The sequence below is a fragment of the Pinus tabuliformis genome, chromosome J, assembly GCF_031772625.1.
Source record: "Pinus tabuliformis cultivar Carrire ecotype Pingquan chromosome J, CPIR1, whole genome shotgun sequence".
Classification (NCBI taxonomy): domain Eukaryota; kingdom Viridiplantae; phylum Streptophyta; class Pinopsida; order Pinales; family Pinaceae; genus Pinus; species Pinus tabuliformis.
Genome location: NC_142295.1, coordinates 443,954,226 through 443,977,238, shown reverse-complemented (window position 1 = coordinate 443,977,238; position 23,013 = coordinate 443,954,226). Strand labels below are relative to the sequence as shown.

The 23,013-nt window shown below is 39.8% G+C and overlaps 1 protein-coding gene across 1 annotated transcript in view; it reads left to right on the top strand.

Moving 5' to 3' along the window:
* The window catches only part of LOC149227725 (uncharacterized), a 429,088-nt gene extending 406,402 nt beyond the window's left edge, over positions 1-22,686 (top strand). Inside the window, exons 19-24 of the mRNA XM_089380583.1 lie at positions 20,900-20,973; positions 21,086-21,179; positions 21,425-21,561; positions 21,761-21,841; positions 21,972-22,077; positions 22,261-22,686. Of these exons, the coding sequence (XP_089236709.1) occupies positions 20,900-20,973; positions 21,086-21,179; positions 21,425-21,561; positions 21,761-21,841; positions 21,972-22,077; positions 22,261-22,341 (573 nt within the window). The 3' untranslated portion in view covers positions 22,342-22,686. The remainder of the gene's footprint in view (positions 1-20,899; positions 20,974-21,085; positions 21,180-21,424; positions 21,562-21,760; positions 21,842-21,971; positions 22,078-22,260) is intronic.
* The last annotated feature ends 327 nt before the right edge of the window (positions 22,687-23,013 follow it).

Genomic DNA, 23,013 nt, shown 5'->3' with positions numbered 1-23,013 from the left:
TGTTTTCCGTCAGTATCTTGATAAATTTGTACAAGTCTTTTTAGATGATATTCTCATCTATTCCAAGAATGAAGAAGAGCATAAAGAGCATTTGCGGATAGTATTGTCCTGCCTTAGAGAACGTCAGTCATATGGAAAACTGTCCAAGTGTTCTTTCTTTCAGGAAAAGATTCATTATTTGGGTCACATCATATCAGGTGAAGGGATTTCAGTAGATCCTAAGAAGGTAAAAGCGATCATGGAATGGCCAATACCGAAAAATGCTCATGAGATACAAAGCTTTATGGGTTTAGCAGGTTATTACCGGAGATTTGTGGAGGGATTCTCCAAAATCGCAAAGCCAATCACAACCCTTCAGCGTAAAGGTGTTAAGTATGAGTGGACCGAGGAATGTAATAAAGCATTCTCTGAACTCAAAAGACTACTCACTAGTGCACCAATCCTAAGAGTCCCGGATATGGGCAAAGACTTCACGGTATGTACTGATGCATCCAAGCAAGGGCTGGGTGCAGTGTTGATGCAGGATAAGGGAGTGATAGCTTATGCTTCCAGAAAGCTAAAACCTCATGAAGAACTCTATGCTACTCACGATTTAGAATTGGCCGCTGTAATGCTAGCTTTAAAGATCTGGAGACACTATCTGGTGGGACGAAATTTTACACTTAAAAGCGACCATCAAAGTCTACAATATTTGTTCACCCAAAGAGACTTAAATGCCAGGCAAAGACGATGGAGTGAATTCCTAAGTGAATATGACTTTGGAATATCATATATTAAGGGAAAAGAAAATGTAGTAGCCGATGCCTTAAGCAGGAGACCCCGGATATTTTCTCTCATACCCATTAAAGTGGACTTAAGACAACGAGTACTGGATCGTCTTATAAAAGACAGCTGGTATTTAAAGGTGAGGGCAAGTCTTGAGGGAATTAAGGCAAAAGAATCTAAATTTGAGGGTTATGAATTAGAAAACGATGGGATCCTACGATTCCATGGAAGGATGTACATTCCTGATGATAAAGATCTTCGAGATACCATCCTTGGGGAAGCTCACAAAGCAGTATATTGTGCTCATCCTGGAGTAGGGAAAATGTATGCAGATACCAAGAAACTCTTCTTTTGGGCAGGCATGAAGCGTGATATCGCTCAATTTGTTGCAAAATGTTTGGAATGTCAGCAAGTAAAGGCAGATCATTGTCACCCAGCGGGCCTCTTACAACCCCACGACATTCCTATGTCTAAATGGGAGACCATTTCTATGGATTTTATCACTGGACTCCCTCTTACTTCTCAAAGACACAATGCCATTCTGGTAGTGGTGGATAAATTAACAAAAAGCGCCCATTTCATTCCGGTAAGAGATACTTATGATGTTGCTGACGTAGCTCGAGTATTCATAAATGAAATCATCAGATTTCATGGAGTACCTAAGAAGATTATATCCGATAGAGATTCGCGATTCACTTCCAGATTCTGGACGTGCATGCAGACAGCCTTAGGTACTCAGCTAAATTTAAGCACTGCTTACCATCCTGAGACTGACGGGCAAACTGAAAGAGTAAATCAAGTACTTGAAGACATGTTGCGAATGTATGTAATGGATCAGCAATCACACTGGGAAAGGTATTTACCCTTGGTTGAATTCGCATACAACAACAGTTACCACAGTTCGATTGGGATGTCTCCATTTGAAGCTTTATATGGCAGACCTTGCAGAACACCGTTAAGTTGGGACAGGTTAGAAGATCGGGTGATAATAGGACCAGAATTAATCCATGAAATGGAAGCGCAGGTCAGACAGATTAGATAACGGTTAAAGGAAGCCCAGGATAGACAAAAGAGTTATGCTGATGCTCACCGAACTGATAGGAGGTATGAAGTAGGGGACCAGGTCTTTGTCCGCATCAAACCAAATAAAAGTACTATTCGATTCGGAAAAGGGACAAAGTTGTCACCCCGATTTGTAGGACCGTTTAAAGTCGTGGAAAGAGTTGGACCTGTTGCCTATCGTCTTGCCCTGCCACCTCACCTGCATAGAATTCATAATGTATTTCATGTTTCTGTATTAAGACATTATATAGCTGATCTATCTCATAACATCCAGTGGAAAGAATTGCAGGTATCGGACGAGGGAGTCATAACGGTCGAACCGTTACGTATACTGGAACGTAGAGTTCGACAGCTGAGGAACCGTCTGGTGGACCAAGTTAAGGTCCAATGGGACAAGTATAGTCCTGGATCAGCAACTTGGGAAAGTACAGAGGACATATGTCAGAGATACCCTAATTTATGTCCATTTTGAAGAACTTTACAATATGTTTAGTATATATTTACTCCACTACAATCAGAGACTCAGAAACATTTTGAATGATTATGGATAGACATGAAACTTTATGGCATAATATATGTTTAAATTCCTGCTGGTACATGGATACCAAAACAACCTATGTGGTTCATTTTACTAAGTTATAGTTGTTTAAGGAAAGACCTTTATTTATAGATCGGATTTATTTATTTTGTCAAATATGATCAATGGGATAGAAATCAGGAAGTGAATACAATCTAGGTGAACGTCAAAAGACATGCATGGAATATGGCAAAATATGTTATGCTGTAGTGTCATATGTGAATAATACATGAGTTATTTTGAATATGCTGATGCACATTTTACAAATGCATGGGTAAGTGTATGATTGCAGGTAAATGATCCAATTTCCGAGATGACCACGTGATGACAGAACCTCAGACCAATTAAAGCTCAAAGTGATTCTATGATAGGGTAGTAGCCCTAATTTTACTGGGAGGGGTGGAGGTGTTACCCACCGTTTATCCTCCGAACCCTGGAGTCATGGGAGGACTGTGCGAGTCACGCTCCCCTAGACGTGTGATGATGACTGTCGGATGCCTACTGGGAATCAGGTCGGTATAGCCGACGCTGTCACCTTAGTGTTTATGAATGGTTAGGTCAGTAAAATTGACGCCATGGCATACTCCAGTAGAGGACGGATAGGATGGGAGCAGAAGAGATTAGGGAGGATAGGATGATTTTGAATAGCTTGGGGACCTGGATAGAAAAGGTCATGTCCATTAAAACCTTGAACTTAAAACTCTAAACTTCGGGACGAAGTTCTCAGAAGGGGGGGTGTATGTAACGACCCATCTAAATTGATCCATTATATAAAATTTTAAACTTTATAATATATATATATATTAAATTTTATAAAATATATAAATTGGGCTTTATAATATAAATTTATAAAATATATCATGGAACTTTATAATATATATAAATGAAATGTTATAAAACATATAATTGAACTTTATAACATATATAAATGAAATGTTATAAAACATATAATTGAACTTTATAACATATATAAATGAAATGTTATAAAACATATAATTGAACTTTATAAACGTATCTAAACTAAAGCGTAAAACTAAACTGTGCTAAAAAAATATATATATACCAAAGATCATTAAAGGGGCGCGTCCAACCTGCTGAAAATTTATAACAGAGCACACCTTGCCGGGAAATATCTGAGAGTTAAATTGCATGAAGGGCGTGTCAAGTAGGGGGAAGGCGGTGGCTGCAGGTAGGGGGGCGGCCACCGCCAGGCCCATGGATAAAAACCGGCAGCCTGGATCGAGAGAGGGGGGAAAAACGAGAGAGGGGCAGAGAGAACCGGAAGCAGAATTTCACCAGGAGAAAACCAGGAGAAGATAACTATCCATTGGAAGAGCTTTAAGCCGTCTGAGGTTCTGGGCACGGAGGGACAGAGAGCTTCTGTTGAGCAGCTTTCTGGATTGAGCAGCTAGGTTTGCTCAGTCTGGTTGGGTGGTATTGGTCTCCCGGAGATTGGATCAAAATAGCCACGGCATCACCAGCAGCAGAATCACCAGTTCAGTAGCAGAATCAGCAGCAGTTAAGGTAAGTACAAATTAATTCTTCAGGCTTCTGTATTTCAGATTTTAGTTACTGTGTGTGAACGGTTATTACAACTCATAGGTAGTATCAACACCAAAAGCATCTAAATATGAGCACAAAAGAAACTCATCAGGAGGCTTAACAGTAGCAAGCATGCTTTTTACCAAATCATTGAATCTCTTATTGAATTCCTCCATGGTTTCATTTTCATTCTTCTTCATAAATCTAATGGCATTGATCAAGTGCCTATTCTCTTTCTTCTCTCCAAATTTTCCTATGAAATCATTGATGATAGCTTGTAAGGAATCATAAGAGTTAGAAGGTTGCGCAATGAACCAATCAAGAGCATCCTCTTTTAAAAAGAGAACAAAAAGTCTCATCTTCACATCCTCATAGTTAGCAGTGTTACACCACTTGAAGATGCAAACATTGAAATTCTTGACATGTGATGCAGCAGTCAGGGATATTGTGAGGATAGTCATTTATGTTAGTAAAATCACAAGGAGAAAAAAGATCATTCATGATGTTTGGCTCTACTTGTTATTGAAAAAGCAAATGGATATCATAAATAGCCTCTTTCCCAATATTAGCAAGAAGTCTACTATGAGAGAGTCTCTGAAAACCATTTCAGGCTCAAAAGTGGGGATAACTAGACTTCTTAGATGCCTCCTAGTAGAAACTCTTGCAAGATTTGGATTAATTGGAGTCGCCACTTGAGCAAGAATATAATCCTAAAAGTCCAAAATGCCAAAACCAAAATTTAGTCGATTTCCCAGGTACAAGAGGACTTGTCCCCGGAAATGGCGCCAAAAGAAATGTTGTCGCCTGTCACACACACCTAAGTTAGTGAAAAAAACCCTTAACCCCATAAGGTGTGGTTGGTGGAAAATTTAAGAGATGGGGCTGTCACCTATTCCCAACTCTCTCTCCATTTAAGATCTCTCCTAGGTAAGTTAAGGGGGGTGGTCCCTAAATGGAAAACTAAGTTAAAAAAGATGTGAGGTTTCTGGGAGATGTTAGAGTGAATTGGATTACTTTTAAGATTATGAGCAAATATGATGAGCCATATGAAATGAAATATATAACCATCAACACATGAATAAAAGATTTGCATACATAAAACCAGTGTCTTCAATATTGCTTAAAATAAATAATACTTGCTCAATAAAAATGAAGTGTTTCAAATTGAAATACAAGTAACCCTGTCAATCAAATACAAGATGTTATCATGAATATGATATCACATGCAAGATATAAAATTTTCTTTCAAGAAATGCTTTCAAAATATATAAAATCCAAAACATGTGTGGAAGCAATATAAAGTAACTCGCAAAGGAAACAAATTAAACTTTACTTGCAAAAGTGAAACAAGATGATATTTGCCTAAATACGATAATCAATTTAAAGTATTTGCATCAAGGAAAAGTACATGAAATAATTTGCAAGTAAAAATAGTAAAATGTGTTAGCATGAAAAGCACTTGAACTATGATTTAATGCAATCATCTTGGTTAATTTTAATCTAAATGCCTATTCTAGATCTACCATTTCTTTCCACTGTTTTGAAACAAGTCTCTTATGTGAGTCGTGGAAGGGGTCCAGAGAAAGACAATCAAGGCTATACTAACGATACCTTCCTTGGATTACCCAACACACCTGATTCCTCTGGCACTACAGAGATTGTGGCTCTGACGACTGCAACGTCATCATGTTAACCACATAAGAGGGTCTATGTCCCTCAAGTTGATGAAAGAAAGGGGTCCCTAAGAAATGTCTTTCAACCAAGCTTATGCTTAGAAGTAAATTAAGTTAAAATGCAACTATACTAATATGTCTAAATGAGATGCAAGTAAGTTTATTAGTGCTTGTAAAAGGAAATGCTTCAAGTAAATGGAAATATGCTCAATGAGATAACTTAGATAATTGCTCAAAATCATTCAAGATACAAGAACATAACTTCATAAGCACATAAGATTGTAAGTTGCTCAGAGTAAGTTCTTTAACACATGATATATCAATGATCCACCAACTAAAGCAATGAAATGAGATGAAGCTTCAAAGTATAAAAGATTTGCAAAGTGAGCAAATAACTTAAAATGAACGAGCAAGTAACCAAATGAGCCTATAGTGAGGCAAGCATGAAGAAATTGTCAAAGTAACTAAGTCTAACTTTGCCACATAAATTGAAATGCTTACACATAATGAAGTAAGTTGCTAAAAAAAATGAGATTCCAAATTGTACTTAAAAGCAAAACTTCAAGTGCATAAAATGGGAACTAGTAGCAAAATTAAATTTAGAAAATTAAATTGTGATGGTGAGATTGTGTTAATTCTAAGACATGCAAAAATGAAAATTAAAAAAAACAATGCAAGATCAATCCACCCACATGTTTCTCCTTCTAAATAAGGAGAAAATGATGCCTTCGGTGAAACCCAAGCTCCCACAAGAAAAATTAAATTTTTTATTAAATTGTTACAAAGATGAGAAACTTTCCCAAAAGGTCTCACGTAAAACTTCAAGAGGAATCTTTACAATATAAGAGGTTCTTCAAGCACTAGACTTCCTTCTTGAAAGATAAAGTTAGAAACTAAAGTAAGTACAATGAGAATGCTCTCAAGATTGAAGGAGTTAAATGTCTCTTAGTATTCCAAAGCTTAGCCTCCAATGGTGAATGAAGCTTTGCAAGAAAGAGGAGCTAGCTTTCTATGCCCACGACCTCCTAGAAGATGAACTTCAAATAAGCTTGGGAGGTCCTACAAGACAATGGTTAAAATTTGGGTGATTTCTCTTCAATTCTCTTGTCACCAACACTCCAACTTAGACTACAAAATCAAGAGACCATTAGTGTAGAGAGAACATGTGAAACAATTGAATATAATACAAATAGTGTACAAGAAACCAAATCAAGTGATGGGGTAAAACCCATCACTTGTTTTAATTTAGGAAAATGCTCTCAACAAGCTAATATAAAATCAATGAAGCACTATTTGAAAAAATTTAAATTATGAAATGTTTTGCTTGTATACAAGCCATGTCCAACGAATCCCTGCAAGAACACTTATCCGTAAGATGAACTATGAAAATCCAAATAATGAACGAGTATACAAGCCATGTCCAACGAATCCCTGCAAGAACACTTATCCGTAAGATGAACTATGAAAATCCAAATAATGAACGAGAGTTCCTTTGAAGGTGCCTCAAGAGTGGGTTGGTCTCTGGTGAGCCCCAGTATTGCAGCAATAATGTTGCAACCCCTGAGACTCCCTTCTTTAATTTTATCAACTCGGTAGTTCGTAACAAACTTGGAAGCAACGGTGCTGTATGCACAAGTACTAGCTCTTGCCGCAGCTGTCACTTGATCAGCTGGCACAAGTCCGCTAGGAGCTTAAGCTAACTTCTATGAGCTCTTAGAAGAAGATTTTTAACTGGTGGATGAAAGCTAACTCAAAGGAGGCTAATCTACTTGTAGAAAGAAACTGAAAGCGGAAAGGAAATGCAAACCCTAGTTTTACCGATTAACACCACTGGTGCAAGAAAAATGATGCAAGCTACAGAAAGGAATGCCATTGACTTTTAGAAAGGTAAAATGCATGTGACTAAGCTACTTCTGAAGTGAAATCTAAAAAGAAACATCTTTTTGTATTTTTGAGTAAGTTGGCAGAATTATCATGCATGCGATTTAACTGTTTTTGACTGTGCAGAGGTGGATTGGCGAGAGGAAATGCTTGGAGGAGGTCGAGAAGGTTAAGAGAGGGCCTAAGGGGTCCCTAACACCCTTCCAGAGAGTTTCACAGAGTTTGGCTATCAAGAAACCTCATTCGTGAGCTTCTACAGGAAGTCTGCAGGGGTTCTACAGGATGTTCTGGAATTTCTACAGGATGTCTGTAATTTTTTACAGGATGTTCAGAAATGAGATTTTGGAGGACGGATGGAGGAAGAAGGATAAAGGAGTGGGTATGGAGGTGAGATAAGGGTGCGAGGAGGTCCAAGACTTGGTGGATGGAGCTAAGGAATGGCGAGGATGGTTGGATTTGTTCAAGGGAGAGTGAAGCAATGTTGCACAAAAATTAGGGTTATGTGAACAAAAGTGGCAAACGTGAGGCAAGGATTCTAAGTAGAGGATGAAGCAGGTGGGATTGATGGAGAATGGGCAGATAAAGAAGGATAACAGGTGCTCTGCAAGTTATTTTTCGAATTTGACAAATGAAGACTTGGAAAATTAAGAACCTAATTACTTTGACCTAATCTGACCTAGATAACAGCAAAGGAAATGGAACAAAAGTTTATTTGCATGAAATCATGTGAAATAACTATGCAACCAAGCAATCATAAACCTAAGCATGCAACCAAAACTGATATCAAGTTCGGCAACTAAGAATCTAACACTACTAATTGCATGGTGAAGCAAACACAATGTTTTTGGTGGCAGCAAGGTCACCTTGATCCCAGCTCCTAATCCCACTGAGGGAGAGGTGAAATCAGAGGTGCTTGATGGCCTTTTTCTGAAGCTCTTCCTTGTTAATAACCTATCAACTCAATCTGAACATAAAAAGCCTTTTTAATCATCAAAAGCAATCTAAATTACAAAGCAAGATTTAAATCTAAATAGCAGATTTTATTCTAAGAATGCAGCAAAAACACATAAAGATAAACAAAGGAGGTACTGGGCACTTGAGATGGGCCCAACCCCAAGAGCTACAGCCTCCTAAGAGAGATTTAGAGCTGGTGCAAAGCTGGATTCATCTTTATTGATCAAAAGAATAGTTACATTCCAAAAACTGTCCACAAGGAAAACTTGAAAATGTGTTGAAATGCAAAGCTAACCTACTGCCTAAAAAATGACTAAAATCGAACTACAAACTAGCTAACTTCTGCCTACAAAGTGACTAACTGAAATGAGGCCCTGAGCCTTCTTAATTATACAAATTGAGGACCCCAACAGCCCTCCTAAACTTTAGGAACTCGGCTGCCAAAACTTGTAGTTAACAGCACTTTTACTAACACTTGCTCGGCTGCCCTTGTGATAATTGATTTGGTGGCCCTTGAACTCCGAGCTGATGGTGGAGAATTCGAGGTAAGGGCCCATAAATGAAGGGGACACCTTCCTACAAATCCTCTCCCTTGTTCTTCCACGAATTTGGCTGCCAAGTGCTCATTAAAACCTTTGATTTTGTCTCAAAATTGACTAAAAATCTGCACAAAGCACCCATTAGACTTGTTGGCATAATGACTAACCCAATTCACTCTATTAGCATAAATATAATAAAAAACATGCAATAAACTAATGAGAATGGTGGATTAAGTCGAATTAGGAGGTTGAATGAGCCCATATAATTATCCATTTTTGGGGCTCATCATCACCCCCTACTGAAAGTGTTGCTCATCCTCTGAGCAACTAATCTATCTCCTCATCTTTGATGGCCCTGGTGGCCTCCCTGTCATGCCAAGCTTCTGAAGTGATGTCCTCTTCTCGGTCATGAAACCATGCTTTTCTCTCTGCTTCTTCCCACTGCCTATGCTCCTTTTCCTAGAGAATTCTCAGCTTCCTGTAGAACTGTCTCAGCATCCTGTAGAGAGGTCTTTGTGTCCAACATTTTCATTCTTTCTCTCCAGGTGGATGTCTTCGGGCTTCCCCGTTCATAAGTGATGGATGCCTTGGAGGGGGACCTCTCCTTTTGTGTGGTAGGGGTGTCTACAATTGTGATTGGTTCTTTTGACGGTGGCTGGGGTCTGCCAGTCTTAATCCTCACACTCCTTCTTGCCTTAAAATACAGGGGAGGCTCCCTCTTTCGCTTCCCCTTCTGCTTGGAAGATGTGCTTAGGGTGGCTAGCACATTGCTGCCTCCCTAGCTAAAATTTCCGGCGATTTTTCCCTCTGTTGCTCTGTCTTCAGACTTCCTGTAGAAAGTCCTGTGCTGACTGTTTTCTGTCTTCTTGTAGAAACAGTTTTCGGGCTTCCTGTAGAAACGGTTTTTGGTGTTTTGGCCTACTTGGCTGGGGGTGCCTTCTCCTTCAATTTTGTTGTGGTTGCCTTGGATGTGCCCTCACTTGCTTGGACTTTTTCAATCCTTTTTGCCCTAATTTGCAACCGTTTCTCCCTTGGCGTTTGTGCCTTTATTCCACCCACAGTTTTGGGCTCAGCAGCTTGGCCTTTCTCTTGTTTCTCTTCTTGCTCTTTCTGTGGTGGTCTGTCCTGGGTTTCCCGCAATTTCCTGGAATCTGAGGGTTCCTTTCTGATAAACCCTCCTGGCATGATGAAAATGCTCTGTTTTGGCTTGTGCTCTGATCAGAAGGGGAATTCTGTGTATGGTTTCCTCCCCAGAACTTGGAAGACAGTATCCCTCAGGTGTTTATATTTCACTTTGCACCAAATCCCTGGTTAGAATGCTGTTGCTGCCCAAAACTCGACTGTCAAAAGGGAATTAGGCTCTCACAGACAGAGTGCAGAGCTTGATTTTTATCCCCAACCACATAAAAGTCACATTTTTTTATGCACAGGTTAGCCCTTACAGTGGTTTATCGTGTCTTATAGGAAGAATTTGTTAACAGGAACCGTGGAGGAGAATGTGACGCAGAACCAACTGAAAAACATTCCATGTATCACACAGGCAAACTACTATTCTTGACCCACAGGCAGACTTGCTTCGAATTCCCCTACTCCAGACAGTTTAATTCACCACCTTTCGAAATATCATGCATGGGAATGGTGTTTTCGAGCCTACCTCTCTTCAAGCTCCAAACTTGATGAAGAAAAACTCGGGCTTCTCTGCTTCAGAAGGATATACCGTACTTCCTGTAGAACGTCTTCCTGTAGAACGCCCCTGCGCCTCTGAGCGAGCCCGATACGCAACAGAATCTCGAAGACAGGTAGAAAAACCGGTGGAGGATGACTAGTTAATCATTTTGTGCATACTTCAGTTGAGGATGTGGCAAGTGCAAATGAACAATAGTTTGTGAGTTTCAGCCGAGCGTTCTTTAATTGCTGCGTGATTTGTGGTGAGGTGGCAAAAATGTGCGCTGGCCCATGCAGACGGCAGTGCTGTCACGAAACATCCTGTTTCCTACCTGTGATCACTCCATCAATTACGTTGAAGGTCAAACAGTCACCATTACCTGTTTCCCGATTTCCTCCTGAGATGGCTGAGCGCACGTGTCTTATTCACCCACCGAGCGCTGTTGAACTGGATGAGGGTGGCCAGTTAGCTGGCCACCGATTTTTTTAATCCCAACCATCTCATTGCTCATGCAGTTTCCAAATTACATTCATGCAATCAGAGGAATGAGTTTTAGTCACGTACCTGGAAGTCGAATGGTTGCTGTGAGGTGCTGTGGCCTTTCATTTGCTGCATGCATTGGTTTCGGTGGTTGCATGATGGCTTGGCTGCTGATTCATGGCTGTTTTCTTGTGCAGGTATCCTCTGGTCGGATCCACACTGCAGGAGCTGGCTTCCACGTTCAGATCTGCACCCTCAAGCTGCTGATGTCGAATTTTCACAGGACCGAAACTTGTTTTCGCCATTGCTCCCGAACGATAGATCGGATCGATCTGAAACTTGTTGAGCATGTTCCTATCATCATTATGCACCTCCCATAGCAAAATTGCGATCAATGGATGCACAGATTTCGAGAAAAACGGAAAATGGCTGAAGATTACAGAGATCAATTTCTCGGAAACCATGCATCGAAATCGGCTGAAACTGCTTGGGTAGGCTACTATCACCCATGTGCATCTCCCCATGAAACAGGTTTTGAAACGGATGCACGGATATGGAGAAAATGCAAAAATGGCTGAAGGTGATGGAGGCTGGTTTCTTGGAAACCGTGCACCGGAATGGGCTGAAATTGCTCGGGCATGTTGCCATTGTCCCTATACAACTCCCCCTGTAACAATTTTGCAAATGGATGCACGGTTTTCAAGCTAGGGAAAAAACAAATTCTGTTCTATGTATTTTTTTCTTCAAAGCATTCTGCAAGTTTTTGCATGGTAGAAAAAATGAGCTTGGGCTGTGATGCAGGCATGGAGATGATGGAGGAGGAGTTTGAAGATAGCAGGAGGACTTCTGAACCCTTGAGGAAGCTAGCATGTTCGCCAAACTACCTTTTTGAAATCCATTTCTAGCTTCCTTTAATTTCTACAAGAACTTCCTGTAGAAGCACAATGAGGTGGAAAAAATGATGGAGAAAGGTGAGGGATGGAAACAGGGGTGCTTGCAGGCCTAACCAACAAATTCCAACCATCAGATTCCCTTTTAAAATTGAATTTGGTTCATCCGAAGGTTCTACAGGATGTTTCAGAACTTCCTGTAGAAACGCCTGGAACTTCCTGTAGAAAAGCCTGGAACTTCCTGTAGAAAGCCAAATCCTGACCTGAATGTGACCAAATCCTAGGAGAGGTGAGTGGCCATGGAGGGAGTGTCTGAAGGGATGTCCTGGAGCCTGGTACGGACTCCTGTCCTCGTTTTGCGTGCCCCTCTTTTCCTACAAAGTATTCACTGCAACCTGCAATTTTTCACAGAGATTAGTCTTGCTTTCATTTTTTTCTTTTTTTTCTTTTTTTTTCTTTTTTTTTTTTTGAAAACAACTAGGGCGCCTCATGGAGGTTTTCACCCTAATTGCCTGCCCTGGGCGCCTCCAAGGGAGGTTTTCACCCAGAGATCTTATTCTCTTTTCTCTTTTTTCCCAACCCATTGACCGCCTCATGGAGGTTTTCAATCAATGAGCCAATATAAGGCGCCTCCGAGGAGGTTTTCACCTTAGATTTTTATTTTCCTCTTATTTTCATTTTTTTTTATCTTTTTTATCTTTTTTCTTTTTTCTACCCTACCCTACTTGAAAAACAAAATCATTTTCAAGTATAAGAATACTTCCAATGGAGCCATGTGCACATCGAGATTAGAGACAAAATGATGTGGCGGCTTGAGATGCATGCTTTGACAGCTATTCGGATTTCAGAGACCAAATGATTTGACTTTGAAGGGATCAAACATAGCTGAGGAAGAGAGTATTGCTGCAACTTAGTGACTGTCTGGAACCATATCTCAATAAAGCTCTGATATCCTTGGTCCTTTTGTTGATCTGGATCATGCTTCATGTCACCGTCTACCACGATTTTCTCATCTTCCTCTTTTTGCTGATCTTTTTCTTGAATACATGGAAGATTTGATGGTAACCATGAGGGAACTCTCTCGATCTCTGATTTTGATGCCTTCTCTTCATCAAGTGCAGCCCATGGTTCTTTGATCTTTTCTTTTGAATCTTCTTTTTCCTTTGGTCCTTCAATGTTGTCAATATAATCTCTGGTTTGCAACACTCTTCCTGAGCTATGGTGAAGATCATTGAGCTCAAGAGGAGTCATTTGGATATGTTGTGTCTCAGCATTGCAATTGTGTTGAGCTGCTCCAATGGGCAAGTTTGGGACTGGTGGTACGAGTAGTTGAGTGGGGGTGTATATTTGAGATGGATGTGGATGGGGTTGTGGTTGGGCAGGTGGTGGAGGCAAATGAGCGAGAGGAGAGTTGTACTGGGGCCTCCACCCCTAATGAGGTGCATTCCACTGAGGTTGTGGCTGAGCATAAGAGTGAAATGAATGAGCAGCTGGTTGAGCATGATATTGAGGAGGATACGACCAAGGAGGAGGTGTAGATCAGGAAGGATGAGCAGGGGGACCCCAAGAAGGCATGGAAGTGGCTTGATAGGGGTCGTAATAGGTCTGGGATGTCCCTTGCATTCCCTCCTGGTAGGGTATGGGTCCATGTGGCCTCCTTTGGTTCCGATAATAGAGTGGTTCAGTGGCTCCTTTTGCCCTCTGATATGCAGCTTTAATTCCGGGCAAGGAGGGGCACTGATTCGTAGGATGTTCTCTTTCACAAACAAAACACACTTCTATGGAGTGCAATGGACATTCGTTCCTAGGATGCATTCTAGTGCACCTGGGACAAAAGATGGCCAAAGCCCTCTTGGCTTCCTCTTGCTTCCTTTGGATCTGCAAGGTATCCAGTTGCATGGCAAGAAACTGCCTCATCTCGCTCTTGAAATCTTCCATCTGATTTGCAAATTCATTTTTGGATAAGGTACCACTTCCAACATTTCTGCTTGTGGCCATTCGCTCCAGAGGAATGTTTTCTTCTTCTTCTCCCCTAGAGGTTCTTTAAATATGCTTTGATGTCCACCTAGGGCTTCTTCTTAATCACAGCCATCGAAGAAGAGAGAAGGTTGGCTGTGTGAAGCAGTGGGGGGTGTTGTGCAAATATTTTTCTGACTTATCTCTACTCCTACCAGGCATGAAAGGAAATATTTTTGGTTGATTTTTGTATTTTTCTTCTTGTACCTGCAAAACTGAAATAGATTGAACTGCAACTAACTAGAATCTATCTTGCTAAAATGAAAATGCGGAATTGAAATGAAAGCAGGAAAGGACTAATCTATTTTGCTCAAATGAAATTGCAGGAATGAAATGCTAATCTACGCTTGCAGAATTGAAATTGCGGAATTGAAATGCTAATTTACGCTTGCAGAATTGAAATGCTAATCTATGAAAGCGGGAAATGCTAATCTACTTTTGCAGAAACGAAATTGCATAATGGAAATGAAATAAACTACTTAGCAGAAGGTTGTAGTAGAAAAATAGAAGAAAAACAGCAATCACCAATACTTTGACGCTTCCTCGCCAACGGTGCCAAAAAGAGTGGTGAGCCTCAGTATTGCAGCAATAATGTTGCAACCCCTGAGACTCCCTTCTTTAATTTTATCAACCCGGTAGTTCGTAACAAACTTGGAAGCGACAGTGCTGTATGCACAAGTACTAGCTCTTGCCGCGGCTGTCACTTGATCAGCTGGCACACGTCCGCTAGGAGCTTAAGCCAACTTCTATGAGCTCTTAGAAGAAGATTTTTAACTGATGGATGAAAGCTAACTCAAAGGAGGCTAATCTACTTGCAGAAAGAAACTGAAAGCGGAAAGGAAATGCAAACCCTAGCAAACCCTAGTTTTACCGATTAACACTACTGGTGCAAGAAAAATGATGCAAGCTACAGAAAGGAATGCCATTGACTTTTAGAAAGGTAAAATGCATGTGACTAAGCTACTTCTGAAGTGAAATCTAAAAAGAAACATCTTTTTGTATTTTTGAGTAAGTTGGCAGAATTATCATGCATGCGATTTAACTGTTTTTGACTGTGCAGAGGTGGATTGGCGAGAGGAAATGCTTAGAGGAGGTCGGGAAGGTTGAGAGAGGGCCTAAGGGGTCCCTAACACCCTTCCAAAGAGTTTCACAGAGTTTGGCTATCAAGAAACCTCATTCGTGAGCTTCTACAGGAAGTCTGCAGGGGTTCTACAGGATGTTCTGGAATTTCTACAGGATGTCTGTAATTTTCTACAGGATGTTCAGAAATGAGATTTTGGAGGACGGATGGAGGAAGAAGGATGAAGGAGTGGGTATGGAGGTGAGATAAGGGTGCGAGGAGGTCCAAGACTTGGTGGATGGAGCTAAGGAATGGCGAGGATGGTTGGATTTGTTCAAGGGAGAGTGAAGCAATGTTGCACAAAAATTAGGGTTATGTGAGCAAATGTGGCAAACGTGAGGCAAGGATTCTAAGTAGAGGATGAAGCAGGTGGGATTGATGGAGAATGGGCAGATAAAGAAGGATAACAGGTGCTCTGCAAGTTATTTTTCGAATTTGACAAATGAAGACTTGGAAAATCAAGAACCTAATTACTTTGACCTAATCTGACCTAGATAACAGCAAAGGAAATGGAACAAAAGTTTATTTGCACGAAATCATGTGAAATAACTATGCAACCAAGCAATCATAAACCTAAGCATGCAACCAAAACTGATATCAAGTTCGGCAACTAAGAATCTAACACTACTAATTGCATGGTGAAGCAAAAACAGTGTTTTTGGTGGCAGCAAGGTCACCTTGATCCCAGCTCCTGATCCCACTGAGGGAGAGGTGAAATCAGAGGTGCTTGATGGCCTTTTTCTGAAACTCTTCCTTGTTAATAACCTATCAACTCAATCTGAACATAAAAAGCCTTTTTAATCATCAAAAGCAATCTAAATAACAAAGCAAGATTTAAATCTAAATAGCAGATTTTATTCTAAGAATGCAGCAAAAACACATAAAGATAAACAAAGGAGGTACTGGGCACTTGAGATGGGCCCAACCCCAAGAGCTACAGCCTCCTAAGAGAGATTTAGAGCTGGTGCAAAGCTGGATTCATCTTTATTGATCAAAAGAATAGTTACATTCCAAAAACTGTCCACAAGGAAAACTTGAAAATGTGCTGAAATGCAAAGCTAACCTACTGCCTAAAAAATGACTAAAATCGAACTACAAACTAGCTAACTTCTGCCTACAAAGTGACTAACTGAAATGAGGCCCTAAGCCCTCTTATTTATACAAATTGAGGACCCCAACAGCCCTCCTAAACTTTAGGAACTCGGCTGCCAAAACTTGTAGTTAACAGCACTTTTACTAGCACTTGCTCGGCTGCCCTTGTGATAATTGATTTGGTGGCCCTTGAACTCCGAGCTGATGGTGGAGAATTCGAGGTAAGGGCCCATAAATGAAGGGGACACCTTCCTACAAATCCTCTCCCTTGTTCTTCCACGAATTTGGCTGCCAAGTGCTCATTAAAACCTTTGATTTTGTCTCAAAATTGACTAAAAATCTGCACAAAACACCCATTAGACTTGTTGGCATAATGACTAACCCAATTCACTCTATTAGCATAAATATAATTAAAAACATGCAATAAAATAATGAGAATGGTGGATTAAGTCGAATTAGGAGGTTGAATGAGCCCATATAATTATCCATTTTTGGAGCTCATCAGTCTCCCAAAGACTTCCCCTCATGTTTGATTCAACAAAAATGATTCTTCTACAATACTCCAATCACACATTATACCATATAGATTTAGATTAAAAAAGCAATGGATTGAAACTTCTATAAATTTATGTGAAAATAAACTAGAACTTTCAATATCTAGAGCCTACTTCCAAAATCAAATGCTAATACTCTAGCTTTGCAATAGCAAGTCTACAATAAATATATGGAAATTTGAAATAACTCAAAGCATAAATGGAAGAGATTATACCAATAGCTCACAATTCACCATGCTCTAAAGGAAAAATACCCATGAATGGACCCCCAAAGTCTTTTTATTAAAACTCTTGAAAAGTGTACAAAGCAGCAGTGTTTCCGCAAGCACAATAGCTAGTAAACAAATGATACAAAATGAGTAAACAAATGATACAAAATGAGAGCTCAAAGATCTATTATATAGAAAAATGGAAGCAAATCTCAATGAAAACCATGTTCCAAGTGTGATGATGGCAATCCCAAGGCTCCTTCATGCAATTTGATTTCCCCCAAGTGCCATTCGAATTCCTCCAGAGAGGCCCACGCAATCCTTTAGGAGGAAAACTCGTTGAAGAAAGGACAAGTGTATGTGGGAGTGGAGTGGTTGGAGACCACTCTCCACTCATATCTAGTGGAACTCTAGTCCAAATCCCACCAAATGATGACTCATTAAGCCAATTCAAATTCCTCTCCTCAATAAATGCGTTTTTCCTTGAGAAATTCGTGGTTCCCTCCATAAAATTTGATTTATTTGGAGCAAATGTATTTTCCCTAAATTTAGGAGTCCACATCACCTTGAAACTTCACTTTAACTTCTCAATGATTTTCCACCTCATTTCCACATCATTTAGCATGTGTGGATTTTTATTTTTCTCCATTTATTTAATTGTTGGTTCAATTTATTGCCACATTTTCCACTAAACTTAGGAAAAGTGGGTTTTGGGGTCTAGAACACATGTTTTACCCCTCAAAGTGTGTCATAATAGAAAGCTGAGGGTGAGAGGTGTAATTTTGAGCACACATACCCCATAAAACTTGTCTAAACATCACTTATTACATATTACATTCAAAATTTATTCCAATTTCCATCCTATGGGAAATTTTAAAAATAAAAAAATGACCCCCTAGACCTAACCAAATTCCACGAAAATTTACAAGTGATCAACTATGGTAATATACAATGACTCTAGACACTAAGACTCACCCAAGGCCTCGCCTTCAAGCCATACTCCGGTTTTGGGGGAATGCTTGGAGAAAAAAACTCAATTAATTATTAAATTCTTGGAGGAAAATGATAATTAACTAAGTGAAAAAAAAACTCCCAGAGTAGACTCACTTGATGACAAGGTCCCAAGTTACCTAGGTCTGTTACATGACTCAAACTCATCATACTAGCATCACTTTACATCATCCCCGTAGGGCTTGTGGAATCTGGGTACAATAGAAGAAGATGAGAAGAAGAAGTAGAGTTGAAAAACTCTAGTGATATTATGATCTCTGATGGTACAAGCAACCTTTGGTACATCCTTGGGCATGGAGTCTTCAAAAAATCTTCAGGTGTCACTCCAATGATCAACAGTACCATTAGGGAATCCAACAGTTCCCCAACACGAGCCAGCTTGGCCACTAACTCGGCAAAAACCACTCTCATGCCCTCTAGCTCCTTGTTCTGCTACAAAATGGTCTCTCGGACTATAGTGGCCTTCCTTTTCAATGCCAGAAGGCCGACCTAGAACTGATGAAACTGCTATGGGCGACTAACATCTGTAAACTCGGTCATAGCTCTAGGTAACTCTATGTCTCTTGGCACCTCATGAACAATGTATATGCCTCCTGACTCCTCATCAATGGTGGGCATCTTTGTGTCTCCTGGCACCCCATCAACTGTGGATATGTCTCCTGGAACCTCTTCAATCTATTGGTGGTTGTTATCACCTGAAATCTCAGACATGGCCATGGACACCTCATTGATGGATACCTCAACAACATATGGCACCTTATCAATGGTGGACACCCTTGTGCTAAGTGACATCTCGTCAATGGATGGTCCTATGACTACGTGCTTTACTCTCTCTGTTGATACCACAACCTGTGCCACCAAGGTGCTCTCCTCTAGTGGTGACTCTAAAGTCATGCTAGGTCGACCTATATCCTCCTCACACCCACTAGTGTCATCCGCCTCTTGAGAAATTTCATGCTTAACCTCATTTTCTTCACCTGCAGGTCTACAACTGCTTTTCCTTCTCGCTGCCTTTGTTGATGCCCATTCTCCGAACAACTCCACCAGTCTTGTGAGATTCCTACTATAATTTTCAAATTTCTCAAGGAGTTTCTCCTGTTGAGACATTTTTGGCACAAGTTCAATCGGAAGAATAATGTTGGACTAGTGTTTCAGCCTCGGGAATTTTAGCCCAATAATAGCAACTTGGCATTACCGTGATCTAGACCCACAACTGGCCAAAATCATGCTCTAATACCACTGTAATATTCCTAAAAGAAACATTAAATGATAACAAAACTAAATCATAGGCATGCAACCAAAAATTTAACACACAAGCAGATATATCAGATACATTAGAAATTTGCACCAAAAACACTGAGCCATTTTATGATATTGATCAAGTGGGGTACAATGAGTGAAAATAGATGAACCTGGGCTTACCACAACAAGCAAAGGCAAACCCAAGTGGAAATCACACTGCCCAAGTGTTGAATGAGCTCCCCTCCATGACCTGCGCTAGCCTAGAATTCTCTACCACTACTGCTGGAAGAGAAATTGGATTTTTTCCCTCTCTAGTGCTCAGAAAATTTTGAAACTTCATCTATTGTGTTCTCTCCTTATGACCAACAAAAACCCGAAAGCTTTCAGCTCAACTCCCAAGCTCTGGAATACCCACAAAATAGGATGAAAATACCCACTCTCCGAACTAATATGCACCTCCAAAAACTGCTGTAGAATCTGCCCCAAAATCCCCCCAAGTCATGCCAAAAATCCCTCCCAATTCCTCCTAAAATTTCCCTTATTTCTCTAACTCCCTCCTGCACCAAATCCCCTTGCCTCCTAACCCCTACGTAGGCCAACCAGTGACCCTTTGTGCATGCCCAGAAGTTGCCCAATTCGCTCCCATAAATTCCCCCAAAATCAGACTTGCAAATCACCACTAATCACCAACAAAATCCCAAGGGAAAAAGCCCTCAAAAACCCGAAATATGATTTGTACAGAAGCTGGTTCTCCCAAGGGGTGCAAGTTCCTCTTCTGCGCCCAGTCTGCCCACATAATTCATTGGAATGCCTCGAGATCAGCTCCCAAATTGTATGCTAAACTCTGCTAGGGATGGCACTCGAAGTCCCCCGAAGGAAGAGGTGAGATTCCCGCCCAGAAACCTCGTGTTGAATAGCACAATGTAGACTTAACTCAGCGGCTCAAGCGTACAAGAGTTCAATTCTCAAATTGGCAAAAAGTCCCAAAATGAGGTCTTCTCCTTCTATTTATATTTGCTGGTCCCTTTCCCTTGTGGGCTCCACCAAATTCAAATTCCTCCTTCTGCCTCCTTTCCCACAAGTGCGAGTTGCCTAAGGGTGCGAATTTCCCTTTTTGGGTGGCCCCCACCATCCACCAACACTTCAATTTTTACTTTTTCCTTATGTTTGAGGCCTCCTCTTTGCCAAGAATCAAGTGGTGTCTCCTCAACCCACTTTTCCTAAGTTTTAACACCAAAATATCTCCCAATTGCCAAAATTGCAAAAATGGATATTCTTGTTGACAAAATTAATTAATTGGGAACATTAAAGAATTCATATTTTAATATGTTAGCCAAAAATAATAGGACAGCTTACAAGAACCAAAAGACAAAATGCATTATTTATCTTCGCAAGCAAGCCCAAACTAAGAAAGAGATGTTTTGTATTCATCTCACATTTTCAAGAATGAGCTTATAATGTGTTCCAGCGAAAACTTTTTGAATGGATTTTAATCTTTGAAAATGGCAATAGCCCTCACATAAATTGTGCTCCCTTGTGTTTGGGTTTGTCATTGTTCAGTTTTAGATTATTGTTTAATCATAGGAAGACAAAGCTTGCTAATTTGTACCGCACCTGTTATCCCAGGATCGAATAACCCTGCTTCTGTGGGATTATAGAGAACTACCCGGTTTTCACAAATATGACAGAATAATCTCATGGTAAAACTTCAAAGAGATAACTGTTGAGCTGAACATTTATAACAGTTACTTTCAAAAGTTGTTTATGTGCTAACATCTTGTTGAGTTTGTGTACTTGACATCATGAACGCAGTGAGATGCTAGAGCATCTAGGCGATGAATATATAGAGACCTTCTTCAGCAAATGTGAATATCTTCTAGCAGAAAATGGTCTTCTTGTTTTGCAGGTATGTTCTCTACCACTTCCCTCAGTATTTTGTATATTACGCTTGATTTCCAACTAGAGGCACATTACATTATCATTGCAACTAGCCCTTTTCTTCCATTATCCAACATGTCAATAATCATTGCTCTTGTCATGATGTAATATCGAAATCTGTCCTCCTGTCTGTTTGTTTCTGCATTTGCTTTATTCAACTTTTATTGGTCTCGAATCTTAATCCCAGTTAATCTTCTGGCAATTGGTTAACAGTTTGGCTCAGTAGTCGATGAAAGATATGATGAGTACAAAAGAAGTTCTGACTTCATCAAAGAATATATATTCCCGGGGGCATGCGTGCCTTCATTGAGCAGAATTACCTCAGCCATGGCAGCTGCATCTAGACTCTCGTAGGAAGTTCCCCTACTTATTTCCTATTTCTACATATATAATAGCTTCCCATCAATGTTAACAGAGATTTTGTACTGCATTGACATAAACCCTATATTTCACTTTCAATTCAGCTCCAGCCAAGTAACGAATTCACAAGTAAGCTTCTTGCAGGCAAAGTTCATTACTGATCTACAACTTACTGTTTTAATGATTCAGTGTGGAGCATGTGGAGAATATAGGCATGCATTACTCTCAGACCCTGCTAGAGTGGAGGAAGAACTTCCATTCAAACCGAAGGCAGAATTCTTGTCACCTGCTCAGCAAAACATAAATAAGAATGCAAATAGATGAACGAGCAATTTATTTGATGTTCGCCAGTTTATTTCAAACTCAGTTACATGTACTATTTGCTTCATCGTGTGTGCAGGGATATATTAAAAATGGGCTTCAACGAGAAGTTTATAAGAACATGGGATTACTATTTTGTGTACTGTGCAGCAGGATTTAAAACTCTTACCTTAGCGGATTATCAGGTATGCCTTTCTTGCAAAACCAGCACACTGTTTTTGTCGTCTGCAGAAGCATAATGGCAACATTGCCATAATGTAAAACTTGCCAAACCAAACAAACATAAATAAATTTGTACTGTTGCAACTGTTATTTGAATACCTGTAAATTCTAAAATTTGTGCAAAAACTTGGGGGTGTTGGTAGCAGATGGTGTTCTCTCGACCTGGCAATGTTGCAGCTTTCAAGGATCCATACTCCCCTATTGCATCAGTTCACAAATTTATGTGAATGGATTTGACATTATTTCATTTCAAGAACAAGAACATAACATATGAATCTCGTCAGCTATTTACTTTGTCACTGGTTGTGATTTGACGTAAAATCACACCAATTAAACAAATATTGGTAATATTTAATCTCGACAGTTAAATGACAATTGGTAATATTTGATGGCGACAATTGGAAAGTCACATAATTATTTGTGGAAACTAGCTCATGTTTCATGTTTCCTTGGGTACTGGGACCATCACATAATTATATGTGGAAACGAGCTCATGTTTCATGTTTCCTTGGGTATTGGTACCATGAGTTGGTGAACTGACGGGGCTACTTTTTGGACATAAATTTTGTAATTGCAGGTTAAGTTTAAATCATAATATTTTACTTATTTAATATTTGATAGTAAGGCATGCGCATAGTGCAAACGTAAGAAGCAACCATCACGTTAAAGTTATCAGTGCCTTGTAAAAGGTAAATGGTATCTAATTTTACAATGGTATTTAATCAAATTATAGTATTTTAATGTTTATGAGATTAAAAATAGTTTATGGATAATTAATTTTTTATTTTTAGTTTTTGTAATTTAAATTTTTTTTATTTAAATTAATTAAATTATTATTATAAATGTATTTTAATGTTTATGAGATTAAAAATAGTTTATGAATAATTAATTTTCTATTT